This window comes from Papio anubis, chromosome 13 (genome assembly GCF_008728515.1).
Source record: "Papio anubis isolate 15944 chromosome 13, Panubis1.0, whole genome shotgun sequence".
Taxonomy (NCBI): Eukaryota; Metazoa; Chordata; class Mammalia; order Primates; family Cercopithecidae; genus Papio; species Papio anubis.
In genome coordinates, this window is record NC_044988.1 from 6,576,052 (window position 1) to 6,589,299 (window position 13,248).

Here is a 13,248-nt window from a genome sequence, read left to right on the forward strand (position 1 = left end):
TTGAACCCAGTGAACTGTGGTGTTGCTGTAGGTCTCAAGGAATTAGTGGCGCACAGAGCCAGTGTGCGAGTTTCAGCATTTCCCTTTTTCTCAGGTGCACGGTCACAAGTCCTTAGGGGAAGGATGGGAGTATGGCTTACAGCGTTGGGGATCTGGGGTGTGGTAACTAGTGATAGGCAGTAATGGTTAAGAGCAAAACCCTGAAACCAGACAGCCTGTGCTCAGACTGTACCGGGCAAGTAACAGCAACTCCTTTGTGCCTCAGTGGATCCTCATCTGTAAGTTGAAAGTCATGAGTTCTTACATCATAAGGCTGATAGGAAGTTTAAGTAATATTTGTAAGGTTCTTAGGACAGTGGCCACACATAGTAAAACCTTTTTAAGTATTTGCTAGATATATAAACACATATAGGAAGACAGATAGGGAATTGATAGGCTTAAAAAAATTAAGCAACTTTTCTCAGGTCTCACAGTGGTAACAGTGGTGGCTTTGAGCCAGGATTTGACATTTCAGCTCCCCACAGTTGCATTCTGTAGCTTTGCTTAAATCATTCAACATGGTATCTGGCATATATTTGATGAAGCAGTGACTGAATTTAGGACTTCGCCCGTTTACTTGTGGAGACATGAAGTGTCAGCATAAGCCTAGTATACCAATTTAACATCCCTGAACTCGGACTAGACTATGTCTGTGATGTTCTGGCTTGGGTGTTAGTAATAAAGTGGAGAATAAGCTTGGGTATAGTTACGTTGTTGACCCTCAGTTGTATTAAAGAATAGATCCTTTCTAATAACTGAATTTTTAAAAACCTTTTCCTGGACATAGGTATATATGAATTGCTTTTTAAAGAAATTGTAGGTATTCTCTTCTAATTGACTAAGGAAGTCACCATCTGATTTATATCAGATCAGATTGTTTTCTAAACATTCTATCATGTTGTTTTAAAGATGCTAAAGGACATAATATCCTAGTGTGGTGTTAAAATAATGTATTACTGAGTTTTTCCAAATGAGTAATGTATTGCTGAAATTTTCCAGATTTTTCCATGTAATATTTTCAAACTGCCGTTGGCCATGGGTAACTGAAACCTCAAAAAGTGAAACCACACATAAGTGGAGACTACTGTAATTTTAGATTTACTCACACCTCTGTTACTTGGTGCACAAGTTTTAAATTATATCTCTCCACCAGTCCTTGCTTATGAAAGCTCAAGAAACTACTGTACTTTGTTTTATTGGCTTTTTTACTTCATTAAGCTGTTTTACTTAATTCTTTAGTTAGAAACATTTTGTAGACAACTTTCTACAAAAAAAATTTGATTTATTAATTTATGTTAATTAATAAAGAACCAGTGCTTAACCTATTTAATGATTTGAGAATATTAGTATCCCATTTTTCTTGTTCTTTTTGTATGTGGAATCCAAATTTCTTGTCATTTTGTGTTATATATTTTTTATAAGCTTTAGGTACAAGGTACTGTTAAGAGTTGAGGAAGGTACTTTCTGCCTTCATCGTTGAGTATAAAATCTGCAGCACTGCAGTGAGGCTGTCCTCATGCTGTTGCCACCCATGGTCTTACTCTGCATCACTCGCAGTATTAGGGAGGAATTGGACCCTATTCCATGTTGCCCACATGCCTGTGGTTTTAGTTAAATCGGGGATTTGATTACTTATTTTACACTGTTTCTAGGCAGTTTTTCTCTTTTTTTCTTAGTGAAAAAGTAAATTTAGTCCTCTTTTCTGTGTGAATCCATACAGCCTGAAATTACTGTGGTGGGCTTGTATAAAAAAGCATGTGAGAGGGAAGGCTAGCCTTCAGCAATTTTTCTTGATGTAATTACCCCTTCTGTAAGGAATGTTGCTGGTCTTCATCTGTAAGTTTTTCTTCACAACAGCTTATAGAGTTTTTCCATTTTATTTAGATTTTAACCTAGCGCTAGAATCGAAGTGTCGTATTTGAATACGGTTACCTTTGGCTTTTGGATATGTGCTCCTTTTAAGGTCTGTGATGCCTGAGACTTCTCACTCTTTGAACTCCCATCTCTCACCCGTGGTATGTTTGCAGCCATGACCCTGGTGTGGGCCTCCAGGGAGCCACGGCCCAGCCAGCCTGCAGGCTTCACTCAGGGCTTGTTTTGTTTTGTTTTGTTTTGTTTAACAACTGGTAATCAATTTATTAAAATAGTTGACTTAAGCATCTGCAATGGTGACTTCCACCTCAACTCCTGGCTCAATACTGATGGAAGTAATCTGCTTAACAATCTCAGAAGGACTGTGCAAGTCAATGAGTCGCTTGTGGATTCTCATCTGGAAACGATCCCATGTCTGAGAACCTTCACCACAAGGAGTTTTTCTTGTAGTGATTCTCAGAGTCTTGGTAGGCATTCGAACTGGTCCTTTCACTTTCAGGTTCTTTTCCTTCGCGCCTCTGATCAAGTCAGCACACACCTTTTACGGGGATTTAACGTTGCGGCTCGTTAGGGTGATTCGAATTCGGTGAATTGCCACCTCCGGCTCCACGGTTGTTTTTCCGGTATCCTTAAAAGCCATGGCTGCTGCGCGGCTTCCTGACCGACTTGTTCCTCCGCAAGAGCGAACAGCGATGAGTCAGGAGCAGGAGCGTGCGAACCAAAGATCCGCAAGTCCTACGACCGCGTCTTCCTCAAAAAAAAAAAAAAAAAAAGGGCTTGTTTTGTTATTGTGATTTTTTAAAAAACTCAGTGATGGGAATGGGAGAACATACATTAGGATGAAGGTGAACTTTTAGCCAAAATGAAAGATAATTAGGTATTTATTATAATTTTCAGTTAACTTTGATTTTATTTCTATTCTTCTTGAAAGCATAATGCTACATAGGGCCTTTCCCTTGAAATGCTTGATTTCACTGCTTTCTGTAGGAACACCATTCTTCAAGCAAAACCAAATTTAAAAATCATGCGGGGCTGGGCGCGGTGGCTCATGCCTGTAATCCCAGCACTTTGGGAGGCCAAGGCGGGTGGATCACGGGGTCAGGAGATCGAGACCATCCTGGCTAAGACGGTGAAACCCCGTCTCTACTAAAAACACAAAAAATTAGCCGGATGTGGTGGCGGGTGCCTGTAGTCCCAGCTACTTGGGAGACTGAGGCAGGAGAATGGTGTGAACCCGGGAGGCGGAGCTTGCAGTGAGCCGAGATTGCACCACTGCACTCCAGCCTGGGTGACAGAGTGAGAGAGTCTGGTCTCAAAAAAAAAAAAACAAAAAACATGCATCTGACACTAACGTTTTCCTTTAATAATCAGATTGTTCATATTTTTCCAGAAACATACAAATAACCTACATTATGTGTTGGATTTATCTGAGAACTGAAAGTAGATACTTTAATCTTCCCCACTTTCGTAGTCCCTTGACTGTAGTTATCGTAGGCTGCAGGTCCTACAGACTGCTGAAGTGAACCAGAGGCCTTCCTTACAGTTGCTTTTTTCCCTCTTAAAATAGCAAACTGTTTAATTGTTTGCTTTAATTATATTTTTGGGAGCATTTCAAAGGATTATTATCTTCTTTGTCATACCTGGCTCATTTCCTGGTATGAAACTGAAAATAGTATCTGATCCTATTGGTTGCATAACATGCTGAGTCATAATTTCTTCCTCTTGCTGTTGGGAATAGCCATTGCTCATTGGATTTGCAGTTCCTGTTTCATTTATTTGTGCTTATATACAACTGTCATTTTGCTATTCCTTTACGTCTTTGAAATTCATAATGTATCTTTCTAAAGGTGTGTTTTATTGAGTTCCCGCTGTGATTATTAATATATTTTTTTCTTTTTTTTTTTGAGACAGAGTCTCACTCCGTTGCCCAGGCTGGAATGCAGTGGCGAGATCTCAGCTCACTGCAACCTCTGCCTCCAGGGTTCAAGCAATTCCCTTGCCTCACCTTCCCAGTAGCTGGGATTACAGGCACGTACCCCCATGCCTGGCTATTTTCTCTTTTTTTTTTTTGAGATGGAATTTCACTCTTGTTGCCCAGGCTGGAGTGCAATGGCACGATCTCAACCCACCACAACCTCCGCCTCCCAGGTTCAAGCAATTCTCCTGCCTTAGCCTCTTGAGTAGCTGGGATTACAGGCATGTGCCACCATGCCTGGCTAATTTTATATTTTTAGTAGAGATGAGGTTTCTCTATGTTGGTCAGGCTGGTCTCAAACTCCTGGCCTAAGGTGATCTGCATACTTCAGCCTCCCAAAGTGCTGAGATTATGGGCATGAGCCAATTTTTGTATTTTTAGTAGAGATGGGGTTTCATCATGTTGGCCAGGCTGGTCGCCAACTCTTGACCTCAGATGATCTACCTGCCTTGGCCTCCCAAAGTGCTGGGATTACAGGCATGAGCCACCACACCCGGTCCCCTCTTTGATTATTAAGTGCTCCCAAGTAGAAGAAATTCTAGATGTAAAAAAACCACATATATCAGGTAACTATGAGACTGGCATGTGCTTTGAGATGATGCATATTTTTCTGGATAAAATTTACTACGACAGACATCTTTTGGGCCATAATTAGGATGATGTATAGCCTTAGAGTTTATAATATTGTAAAATGGCTAATATTTAATTACCCAGTGAATGCGAATTAAGCTGTTTTACTTAATTCTTTAGTTAGAAACATTTTGTAGACAGCTTTCTACAGCGCTAATTTATGTTAATTAATAATTTAAAGTACCAGTGCTTAACGTATTTAATAATTTGAGAATTAGTATCCCATTTTTCTTGTTCTTTTTGTATGTGGAACCCAAATTTCTCATCATTTTGTGTTACATATTTCTTACAAGTTGTAAGGCACATGGTGCCTGAGACTTCTCCCTCTTGGAGCTCCTGTCTCCCATCTGCAGGCCCCAGTCCTCACCTCTGGTGTGTCTCTTGGCACCCAGGCTGGCTCCTTTTGCAGTGACCCTGGCATGGGTCTGCACAAAAGGAAACAAGCCCTGGAATTGTTAAGATTCTCACGGGGACACAATTTTCATCCTCTTTAGAAACATAATTTCTCAAATTCTTTCTTAAAAATCAAGACGAGGTCTTACCCTGTTGCGCAGGCTGGTCTTGAATTCCTGGGCTCAGGCAGGCCTCTGGCCTTGGCCTCCCAGAATGCTGGGATTACAGGCATGGGTCACTGTACCTGGCTCAAATTCCTATCAGACTTAAAAATAATTTTTATCAATTCCAAAAAGTATAAACATATTGGAGAAATAAGAAAGATACATTTATCTCCCCAGAGATTCCAAGAGTTTTAAGAGCTGTATGTCTGGAAACAGGGATGAAGACCAAATATGTATTTCATAATATCACAGCCTCCAGCAGTTACTTGGTGAGTGACTTCAGCACTCACATAGCAGGGAGGGAGCACCCACTCTTTCTCTGCCTCTGCTCTCTGCACCTTAGAACTCTTTGCAATTTTTATTCTCTTTAGCTCCATAGGACTATGTTTATTTAACTATTAAACAGAAGAGGTTAATAATTAAAAAAGAAAAGTAACAAAATACTAGGTTTAATATAATAGAGGAGGAAGAGGCAGTGAAAAACCTTGAGGTTTGTCCCAGATTAGTAAGGACATTACTGAGTAGCATTGATGTGATGTTAATTTTTGTTTCATATGGGCAGTATGGTGGTGAATCTTCTGATAGAAAAGTATGCACAGAGTGCCATGTAAGCATAGAGGAAGGGACATTTGAGCCTTGACAGACAAGTAGGGGTAGCCAGGCATTGTAGGCAGAGCTGCACCTTGTATACGGGTATTGAGTTTTGAATGGAGACTTTTGGAGCTGTTTTAAGTAGTTTGGGGCTGGGACAGAATATCTGAGGTTTCAGAAGAGATCAGGCAGGTGTGCAGAACTTAGTTCCAGGTGCCTGCTGTGCCATGCTAAATGTTTACACCATTTCTATCCTGAAGGTAGAATAAATCATTGTACAGTTTTAAATAGGGGAATAGCATGACTGTGTTTACATTTTAGAAAGATTACCCTGCAGGAAAGGTAGAAGATGCATAGAAGGGTGGCAGATTGCAGGTGAAGGAGATTACTTAGGTACTTCCTGCTGGTGAGAAATGATGGGACGCAGAACTTGGGCAGTAGAAAAGGTCATTGGCAAGGAGGACATCTGGGATGACTTCTGAGTGTCTTGAGTAACTTGGTGAGCGGAGGTGCTACTAACTGAGATACAACCTAGAAGAATTGGGAAGAAATGGTTTGGACACATGAAGTATTTAAGTGGATATGTCCAACAGGCAGGGGGCTGTTTGGGTTTGAGGTAGAGATCTGGAAATCACTGGTGGTAGTATAGGTGGTAAAAGTTGTGGATGAGAATGAGATCTCCTGGGAAGAGCTTTTATTGAGAGGGCAAGAAGGCTGAGAAATTACCAGGGGTAGATGGAAAGGCAGGAAAAATGAGGGACCCAGCAGGCAGTGAATGGAGGAATCCAAGGAGGGAGTGTCCAGGATGGATGTCTCTGATCTTCTGAGGCAGTACATTGAATAGATACTGAGTGTTGTCCACTGGCTATAGGACAATCTTAGAATGTCATTAGTAACTGGAACAAGAATGGTCTTGGTGGTTTGGAGGTGAATGGGTGTGGGTGGCATGGATTTACTCTACTCCTCTCAGAAGCTGATGTATAAAGGAGGTGAGCTGGAGGGCCTTAGCAAGGCCTGAGGAAGGCTTCTGATGGGTGAGACCTGAGGTTGGAGAGATAGATTGAGGAGATCTAGAAATAAATGATCTCTAGGCAGGTTTTTAGGAAGGTAGAGGAGCTGAGAGTGGGTAATCAAAGTCATTACCTTCTACTTGTAGTAGCTCAGGATGACCTTGGGAAGTACTCAGTTTAACTTGCTGTTTTATATTTTTATTGATGTTTCTTTTCTTTTTTTTTCCAGATAAAATTCACCAGATATTGTTTGCACATTAAATTCATTTCCAGACTACAAACACTGACATAGCTGTTATTTTTTTCACAAAGTGTTCTGGCAAGAACATTTTGAATTTGTCCTGTCCTTTCAAGTCCCTCCCCATCCCCAACCCCTAAATGTTCAGACAGGTACAGATAGTGAAATACTGCCTGTGCAAAAGCCCGTTCCACGCCTGCTCTTCTGGGGGAGCTTCAGGTGGCAGCTGTGTGTATGTGCCCCTTCCTGGCCTTTTCAGACTTGATCTCGAATAATTCTGATGAATTCCTTTGTGTATGAATAAGACTCAGTGTGCTTCAGCAAATTTGTATATTTTAAAAGGGGTCAAGGAGTGAACCTCTGGGGGATTTTACATATCAGAATGGAAGAGAGAGATTTTGGGGGATAGTTCATTTTTATTGTTTTTGTTTGTTTTCTTTTTGAGACAGCCTCACTCTGTCATCCAGGCTGGAGTGCAATGGCACAGTCGGCACAATCTTGACTCACTGCAACCTCTGCTTCCCGGGTTTAAGCAATTTTCCCGCCTCAGCCTCCTGAGTAGCTTGGATTACAGGCACCTGCCATCATGCCTGGCTAATTTTTGTGTTTTTGTAGAGATGGGGTTTCACCATGTTGGCCAGGCTGGTCTTGAACTCCCGACCTCAGGTGATCCTCCCACCTCAGCCTCCCAAAATGCTGGGGTTACAGGCGTGAGCCACAGCGCCCGGCCGACAGTACCTTTTTAAAATCCACTTTCTGTTATATATTAACATTGGCCAGCCTTGCTTCACATTCCCGTAGTCAGAAATAAAATTAATAGAAAGAGTTCTGCTTTTCAGAATAACTGATAAAACTGGTCACTTTTTGAACAGGTTATGAGAATGAAATCTGTATGTCATAATTTACAAAAATTATATTAAAATAATACTCAGTTTCTGGACTCAAGCAAGTTGAGCTTTTAGTTCTGTGACTGGCTGATGCCTTTCCAGGCGTGCTTATGAGCCGGTTCTCAGGGCATCTTGCCTCTGAAGTGGAAGAGCCTGATTGTTTTCCAGCTCCCGTTCATAATGTTAGGGCTCCTCACTAAATGACAGCTCACGGGCAGATGCCACAGCAACTACTTGGACAGTTTCTTTCTTGTTTGAGCAGATGTCCTTCTTTGAATGAGACACTCTCGTTCCAAGCACTGAAGTAGCCCATAAAGGATCATAAATTTCACAATTATGTATAAGTCATTTCAATTTGAACTTTGTATGAACCAAACATCTTGTGAAAGACTTCTGGCTCTAAGATTAAGAAATCATAGAACTGTGATTCTGTTAATTCAACAAAAAAAGGTTTATGAAAGTAATTCAGTAATATGGGAAGGTTTAAAGACATTGCACATACATGTGATGGAATGCTATATGGTAATCATATAATGTTTTTGAAGAATAATGGTGGAAATGCTTATATTTTGTTAAAGTAAAAGAGATACAAAAGTCTGTATATGATCTCCCATTTAAAGCATAAATTTACAGAAAAAGATTTAAAATGACTTACACAGTGAGGTAATGATCTTATTAAGGAAGCATAACATTTTTCTTTCCATTTCAGCTAATCTTCCAGTACCAACAATTGCAGCAATAGATGGACTCGCTTTAGGTGGTGGTCTTGAACTGGCTTTAGCTTGTGATATACGAGTAGCAGGTGAGGATTAATCTTGTTAAAAACATAATTTAAAGAAATGAAGTTTGTGTGTACTCTTCAGGTAATTTTAAATATTTTATTCTGCTTCCTGTTGTTGAGTAGAATATTTTCAACAAGTCGCTTGTTGGGCCTGTGGGTGTTTTCAAAATTCCCACCTGAAAAAAGTCTTCCTTTGTTTCTTGCCAGGATTTGGGTCGGGTAGAACTGAGTTTGAATCCTAGGTCCTGGACCAGGCGCGTGGCTCACACGTCTCTAATCCCAGCACTTTGGGAGGCTGAGGTGGGAGGATCACTTGAGCCTGGGAGTTTGAGGCTGCAGTGAGCCGTGATCGTGCCATTGCACTCTAGCTCAGGTGACAATGGGAGACCCTGTTTTTAAAGAAAAACAAAAAAAGATTTAAAAAAGAAAGAAAGAAAGGAAAAGAATCTGAGGTCCTCCCCTTTTTAGGCCAGTATCTGCCTCTTTAGAGGAAATGGGGGAAATGACTGTTGCTGTTGTGAAGATGAAGCCATTAATCTATGGATGTTAGTCCAAGCACTAAATCACCATTAGCTACAGTAATCATAACTTCAATCTCTTTGAAGTCCACTTTCTTCCTGAATGGTTTTCTGAGGATCTTATGAGGTGAGTAGAAGAAGAGTGAAAAGAATTAGTGCTAAACACTTACTGTGTGCAGTCCAGGCGGCCAGTGTTATTCTAGCGCCTGACATGTATTCACTCACTCCATCTGCATAACAGCCCTCAGAGCGGGTACTTTGGGGCACTGGAGGAAACTGGAGAAGAGAGAGGGGAAGTAACAAGCCCCAAAGAAGTGACTGAACTGAGATTTGAACCCAGACTGTTTGGCCACAGCCCACACCCTTGTTACTTCATGAGAGCAACGTATGCTAATCTCCCATATTTATCGTTGTGGTCACTATATTCCTGTATAGAGACTCAGCTCTGCCTGTGTCCTCGGGCTCTGAGACAGAACTGGGCACAGCAGACAGCAGAGTTGTCACTGTTCTTCTCTTGCTTTCCATTATCGTTTCTGATGTGGCTGCATGTTAAAAGTAGAGCTGCCAAGGCAGAAGGATTGATTGAGGCCAGAAGCTCAAGAGTAGCCTGGGCAGCATAAGGAGACCTCATCTTTACAAAAGATTTCTTAAATTTTTAGAAAAATGTAGTGTCAACATGATTCAGTTTCTTGGGATTTCTGGTTGCTAGTCCATGTGTATTTTTTTCCTCCTTTTCACTTCATTTTAGGACTGTTTTCTTGTAATGAAATCATTGGATCTTAAATGTAAAAGCTAAGGTACATGTAATCCATTTCTGAAGGAATACAGGTTTTGGAAATTAGAATATGGGAAGTAGTCTAAGTATATTTGGATATGCAAATAAAAAAGTTATTAAGATATTTTAAAGTAGCCGTGAAAACAGACATAAAAAGAGGAACCCTGTCCACCTGTCAGAATAGTGAAACTGTTTGTCAGAAGGTAACTAAAGACTGGGTCTTGAAAAGTTGCCATAATCTGATATGACCCATTAAACTCTTTGGTCTGGGAGACTATATTCAGGCAACTGAAGAATTTGGACTTGTCAGATACTGACAAGTCTGCTGATCCTGAATAATTAATGGATCTAAGCCTCCAAATATGATTTGGCAATATCGGGTCTAATAATGGAGTTACAGCCCTGTTCTTATGAATCAAAAATTAATTCACTGCCAAACAGTTTTTAACAGAAAATATTGTGTGACTCTCCCAATGCGTGTCATTTAGAGTGCTTACTTATTTCCATAACAATGCCTTTTAAAGTGATTTTTTAAGAATTTGTGGTATCAATTTAATTAGTAAACAATATTTTTAGTGTATCTCGTAATTTTTTCAGGTAGTCATACTTGAATGTGATGATATGGATGATACTTAATTTTCTTTCTTTCATTTTAGCTTCCTCTGCAAAAATGGGCCTGGTTGAAACAAAACTGGCAATTATTCCTGGTGGAGGTATGAGTAGTTCACGCCCATTTCTCATATTCTTGATTTGTTTTTAGAAACAGGGCAATAAGGCAAAATCATGTTAATTGGAAAGGCAATGTTTTGGGTAAAGAGACAATGGTATATTGTTTGCATCCCTAGCAAAGTCCCCATTCAAGTTACAGGCATACCTAAGAGATTTTCCCCACCGCAATGAAACAAATACTGCAATAGAGAAAGCCACACAAATTTTTTGGTTTCGCAGTACATATAAAAGTTATGTTTACACTATCTGCAGTCTTAAGCATGCAGTACCATTATGTCTAAAAGCACAATGTACTTAATTTAAAAATACTTTATTGCTAGACATTCTAATGGTCACCTGAGCCTTCAAGGAATCATAATCTTTTTGCTGGTAGAGGGTTTTGCCTTGATGTTGAGGCTGCTGACTGATTAGAGTGGCGGTTGCTGCAGGGTGGAGGTGCTGTGGCAATTTCCAAGGACAGCAGGGCAGTTTGCCACATCAGTTGACTCTTCCTTTCACAAGAGAGTTCTCTGTAGCATGCACTGCTGTTTGATAGCATTTTATCCATAATTCTTTCAAAATTGGAATCAGTCCTCAAACCCTGCCACTGCTTTATCAACGAAGTTTATTTCGTACTCTAAATCCTTTGTTGTCATTTCTGCAGTGTTCACAGCATCTTTATCAGGAGTAGATTCCATCTCAAGAAACTGTTTTCTTTATTCATCCCTGTATTAGTCTGTTTTCATGCAGCTAATAAAGGCATTTATGAGATTGGGTAATTTATAAAGGAAAGAGGTTTAATGGACTTCTACATGGCTGGGGAGGCCTCACAGTCATGACAGAAGGGAAAGGAAGAGCAAAGGCATGTCTTACGTGGAGGCAGGCGAGAGAGAATGAAAGCCAAGCAAAAGGGGAAACCCCTTTTAAAAAAAACCCATGAGATTTCCTGAGACTTATTCACTACCATGAGAATAGTATGGGGGAAACCGCCTCCCTGATTCAATGATCTGTCACCATTTCCCTCCCATAACGTGGGAATTATGGGAGCTACAATTCAAGGTGAGATTTGGGTGGGGAGACAGCCAAGCCAGATCAATCCACAAGAAGCAACTTCCCATCTATTCCAGTTTTATCATGAGACTACAGCAATTCAGTCGTGTCTTCAGGTTACTCTTCTAATTCCATTTCTCTTGCTGTTTCCACCACATCTGTTGTGACTTCCTCCACTGAAGTCTTGAATCCTTCCAAGTCATCCATGAAGACTGGAATCATCTTCTTCCAAACTCCTATTAATGTTGATATTCTGGCCTCTTCCCATGAATCATGAATGTTCTTAAATGGATCTAGAATGGCAGATCCTTTCCAGAAGGTTTTCAATTTAATTTGCCCAGATTCATAAGAGGAATCACTATCTATGGCAGCTATAGCCTTATGAGATGTGGTTTTTGTTTTGTTTTGTTTTGTTTTTTTGAGACAGAGTCTTGCCCTGTCACCAGGTTGGAGTGCAGTAGTGCGATCTCGGCTTACTGCAACCCCTGCCTCTCGGATTCAAGGGATTCTCCTGCCTCAGCCTCCTGAGTAGCTGGGACTACAGGTGTACACCACCATGCCCAGCTAATTTTTGTATTTTTAGTAGAGATGGGGTTTCACCATGTTGGCCAGGATGGTCTTGATCTCTTGACCTCGTGATCCACCTGCCTCAACCTCCCAAAGTGCTGGGATTACAGGCATGAGCCACCACGCCTAGCCTGAAATGTGTTTCTTAAATAATAAGACTTGCAAGTAGACTGATCCATGGGCTGTGGAATGGCTGTTACATTATCAGGCATGAAAACAACATTCATCTCCTTGTCCATCTCTGTCAGAGCTCTTGGGTAACCAGGACGTTGTGACTGAGCAGTAATATTTTGAAAGAACTCCTTTTTTTTGAGCACTAGGTCTCAGCAGTGGGCTTTAATATTCAGTAAACTATGCTGGAAACCATATGTACTGTCATCCAGGTTTTATTGTTCCATTTATACAGCATAAGCAGAGTTAACTTAGCATAGTTCTTAAGGGCTCTAGAAGTTTGGGAACGATAAGTGAGCAGTGGCTTGAACTAAAAGCCACCAGCTGCATTAGTCCCTAAAAAGAGAGTCAGTCTGTCCTTCGAAGCTTTGAAGCCAGGTATTGACTTCTCTTCTGTAGCTATGAGAGTCCTGGATAACATCTTCTTCTAATAGTAAGCTGTTTTGTCTACACTGAAGATCTGTTATTCAGTGTAGCCACCTTCATCAGTGATCTTAGCTAGATCTTCCGGATAATTTGCTGCAGCTTCTACATCAGCACGTGCTGCTTCACCTTGTACTTTTCTGTTATGGGAGATGGCTTCTTTCCCTGACCGTCATGAACTAGCCTCTGCTAGCTTCCAGCTTTTCTTCTGCAGCTTCCTCACCTCTCTCAGACTTAACTCTAGAATTGAAGAGAGTTAGAGTTATAGTTAAAGAGAGTTAGGGCTTTGCTCTGGATTCAGCTTTGGCTTAAGGGAATGTTGTGGCTAGTTTGACCTTCTTTACGGACCACTAAAACTTTCTGCATATCAGCAATAAGGCTATTTTGCTTTCTTATTATTCCTGTGTTCACTGGAGTAGCACTTCTAATTATCTTCAAGAAATGTTGCTTTGCATT

The 13,248-nt window shown here is 40.7% G+C and overlaps 1 protein-coding gene and 1 pseudogene across 11 annotated transcripts in view; one reads left to right on the plus strand and one right to left on the minus strand.

The window, feature by feature from the left end:
• The window catches only part of AUH (AU RNA binding methylglutaconyl-CoA hydratase), a 143,879-nt gene that overhangs the window by 60,133 nt on the left and 70,498 nt on the right, over positions 1–13,248 (plus strand). For 9 of the 10 annotated variants that reach the window (XR_004177791.1, XR_002517700.2, XR_004177796.1 and 6 more), the window contains 2 exons: positions 8,509–8,601; positions 10,530–10,586. The exons of the other annotated variant lie outside the window; for it this stretch is intronic. Coding sequence is in view for 2 of the 9 variants with exons in the window: in XM_003911962.3 (XP_003912011.1) it covers positions 8,509–8,601; positions 10,530–10,586 (150 nt within the window). In the remaining 7 variants the exon portion in view is untranslated. The remainder of the gene's footprint in view (positions 1–8,508; positions 8,602–10,529; positions 10,587–13,248) is intronic. 10 annotated transcript variants of the gene reach the window in all.
• On the minus strand, positions 2,155–2,671 carry LOC116269988 (annotated as a pseudogene). Its single transcript, XR_004177797.1, has one exon. The product of XR_004177797.1 is annotated as a 40S ribosomal protein S20 pseudogene (transcript).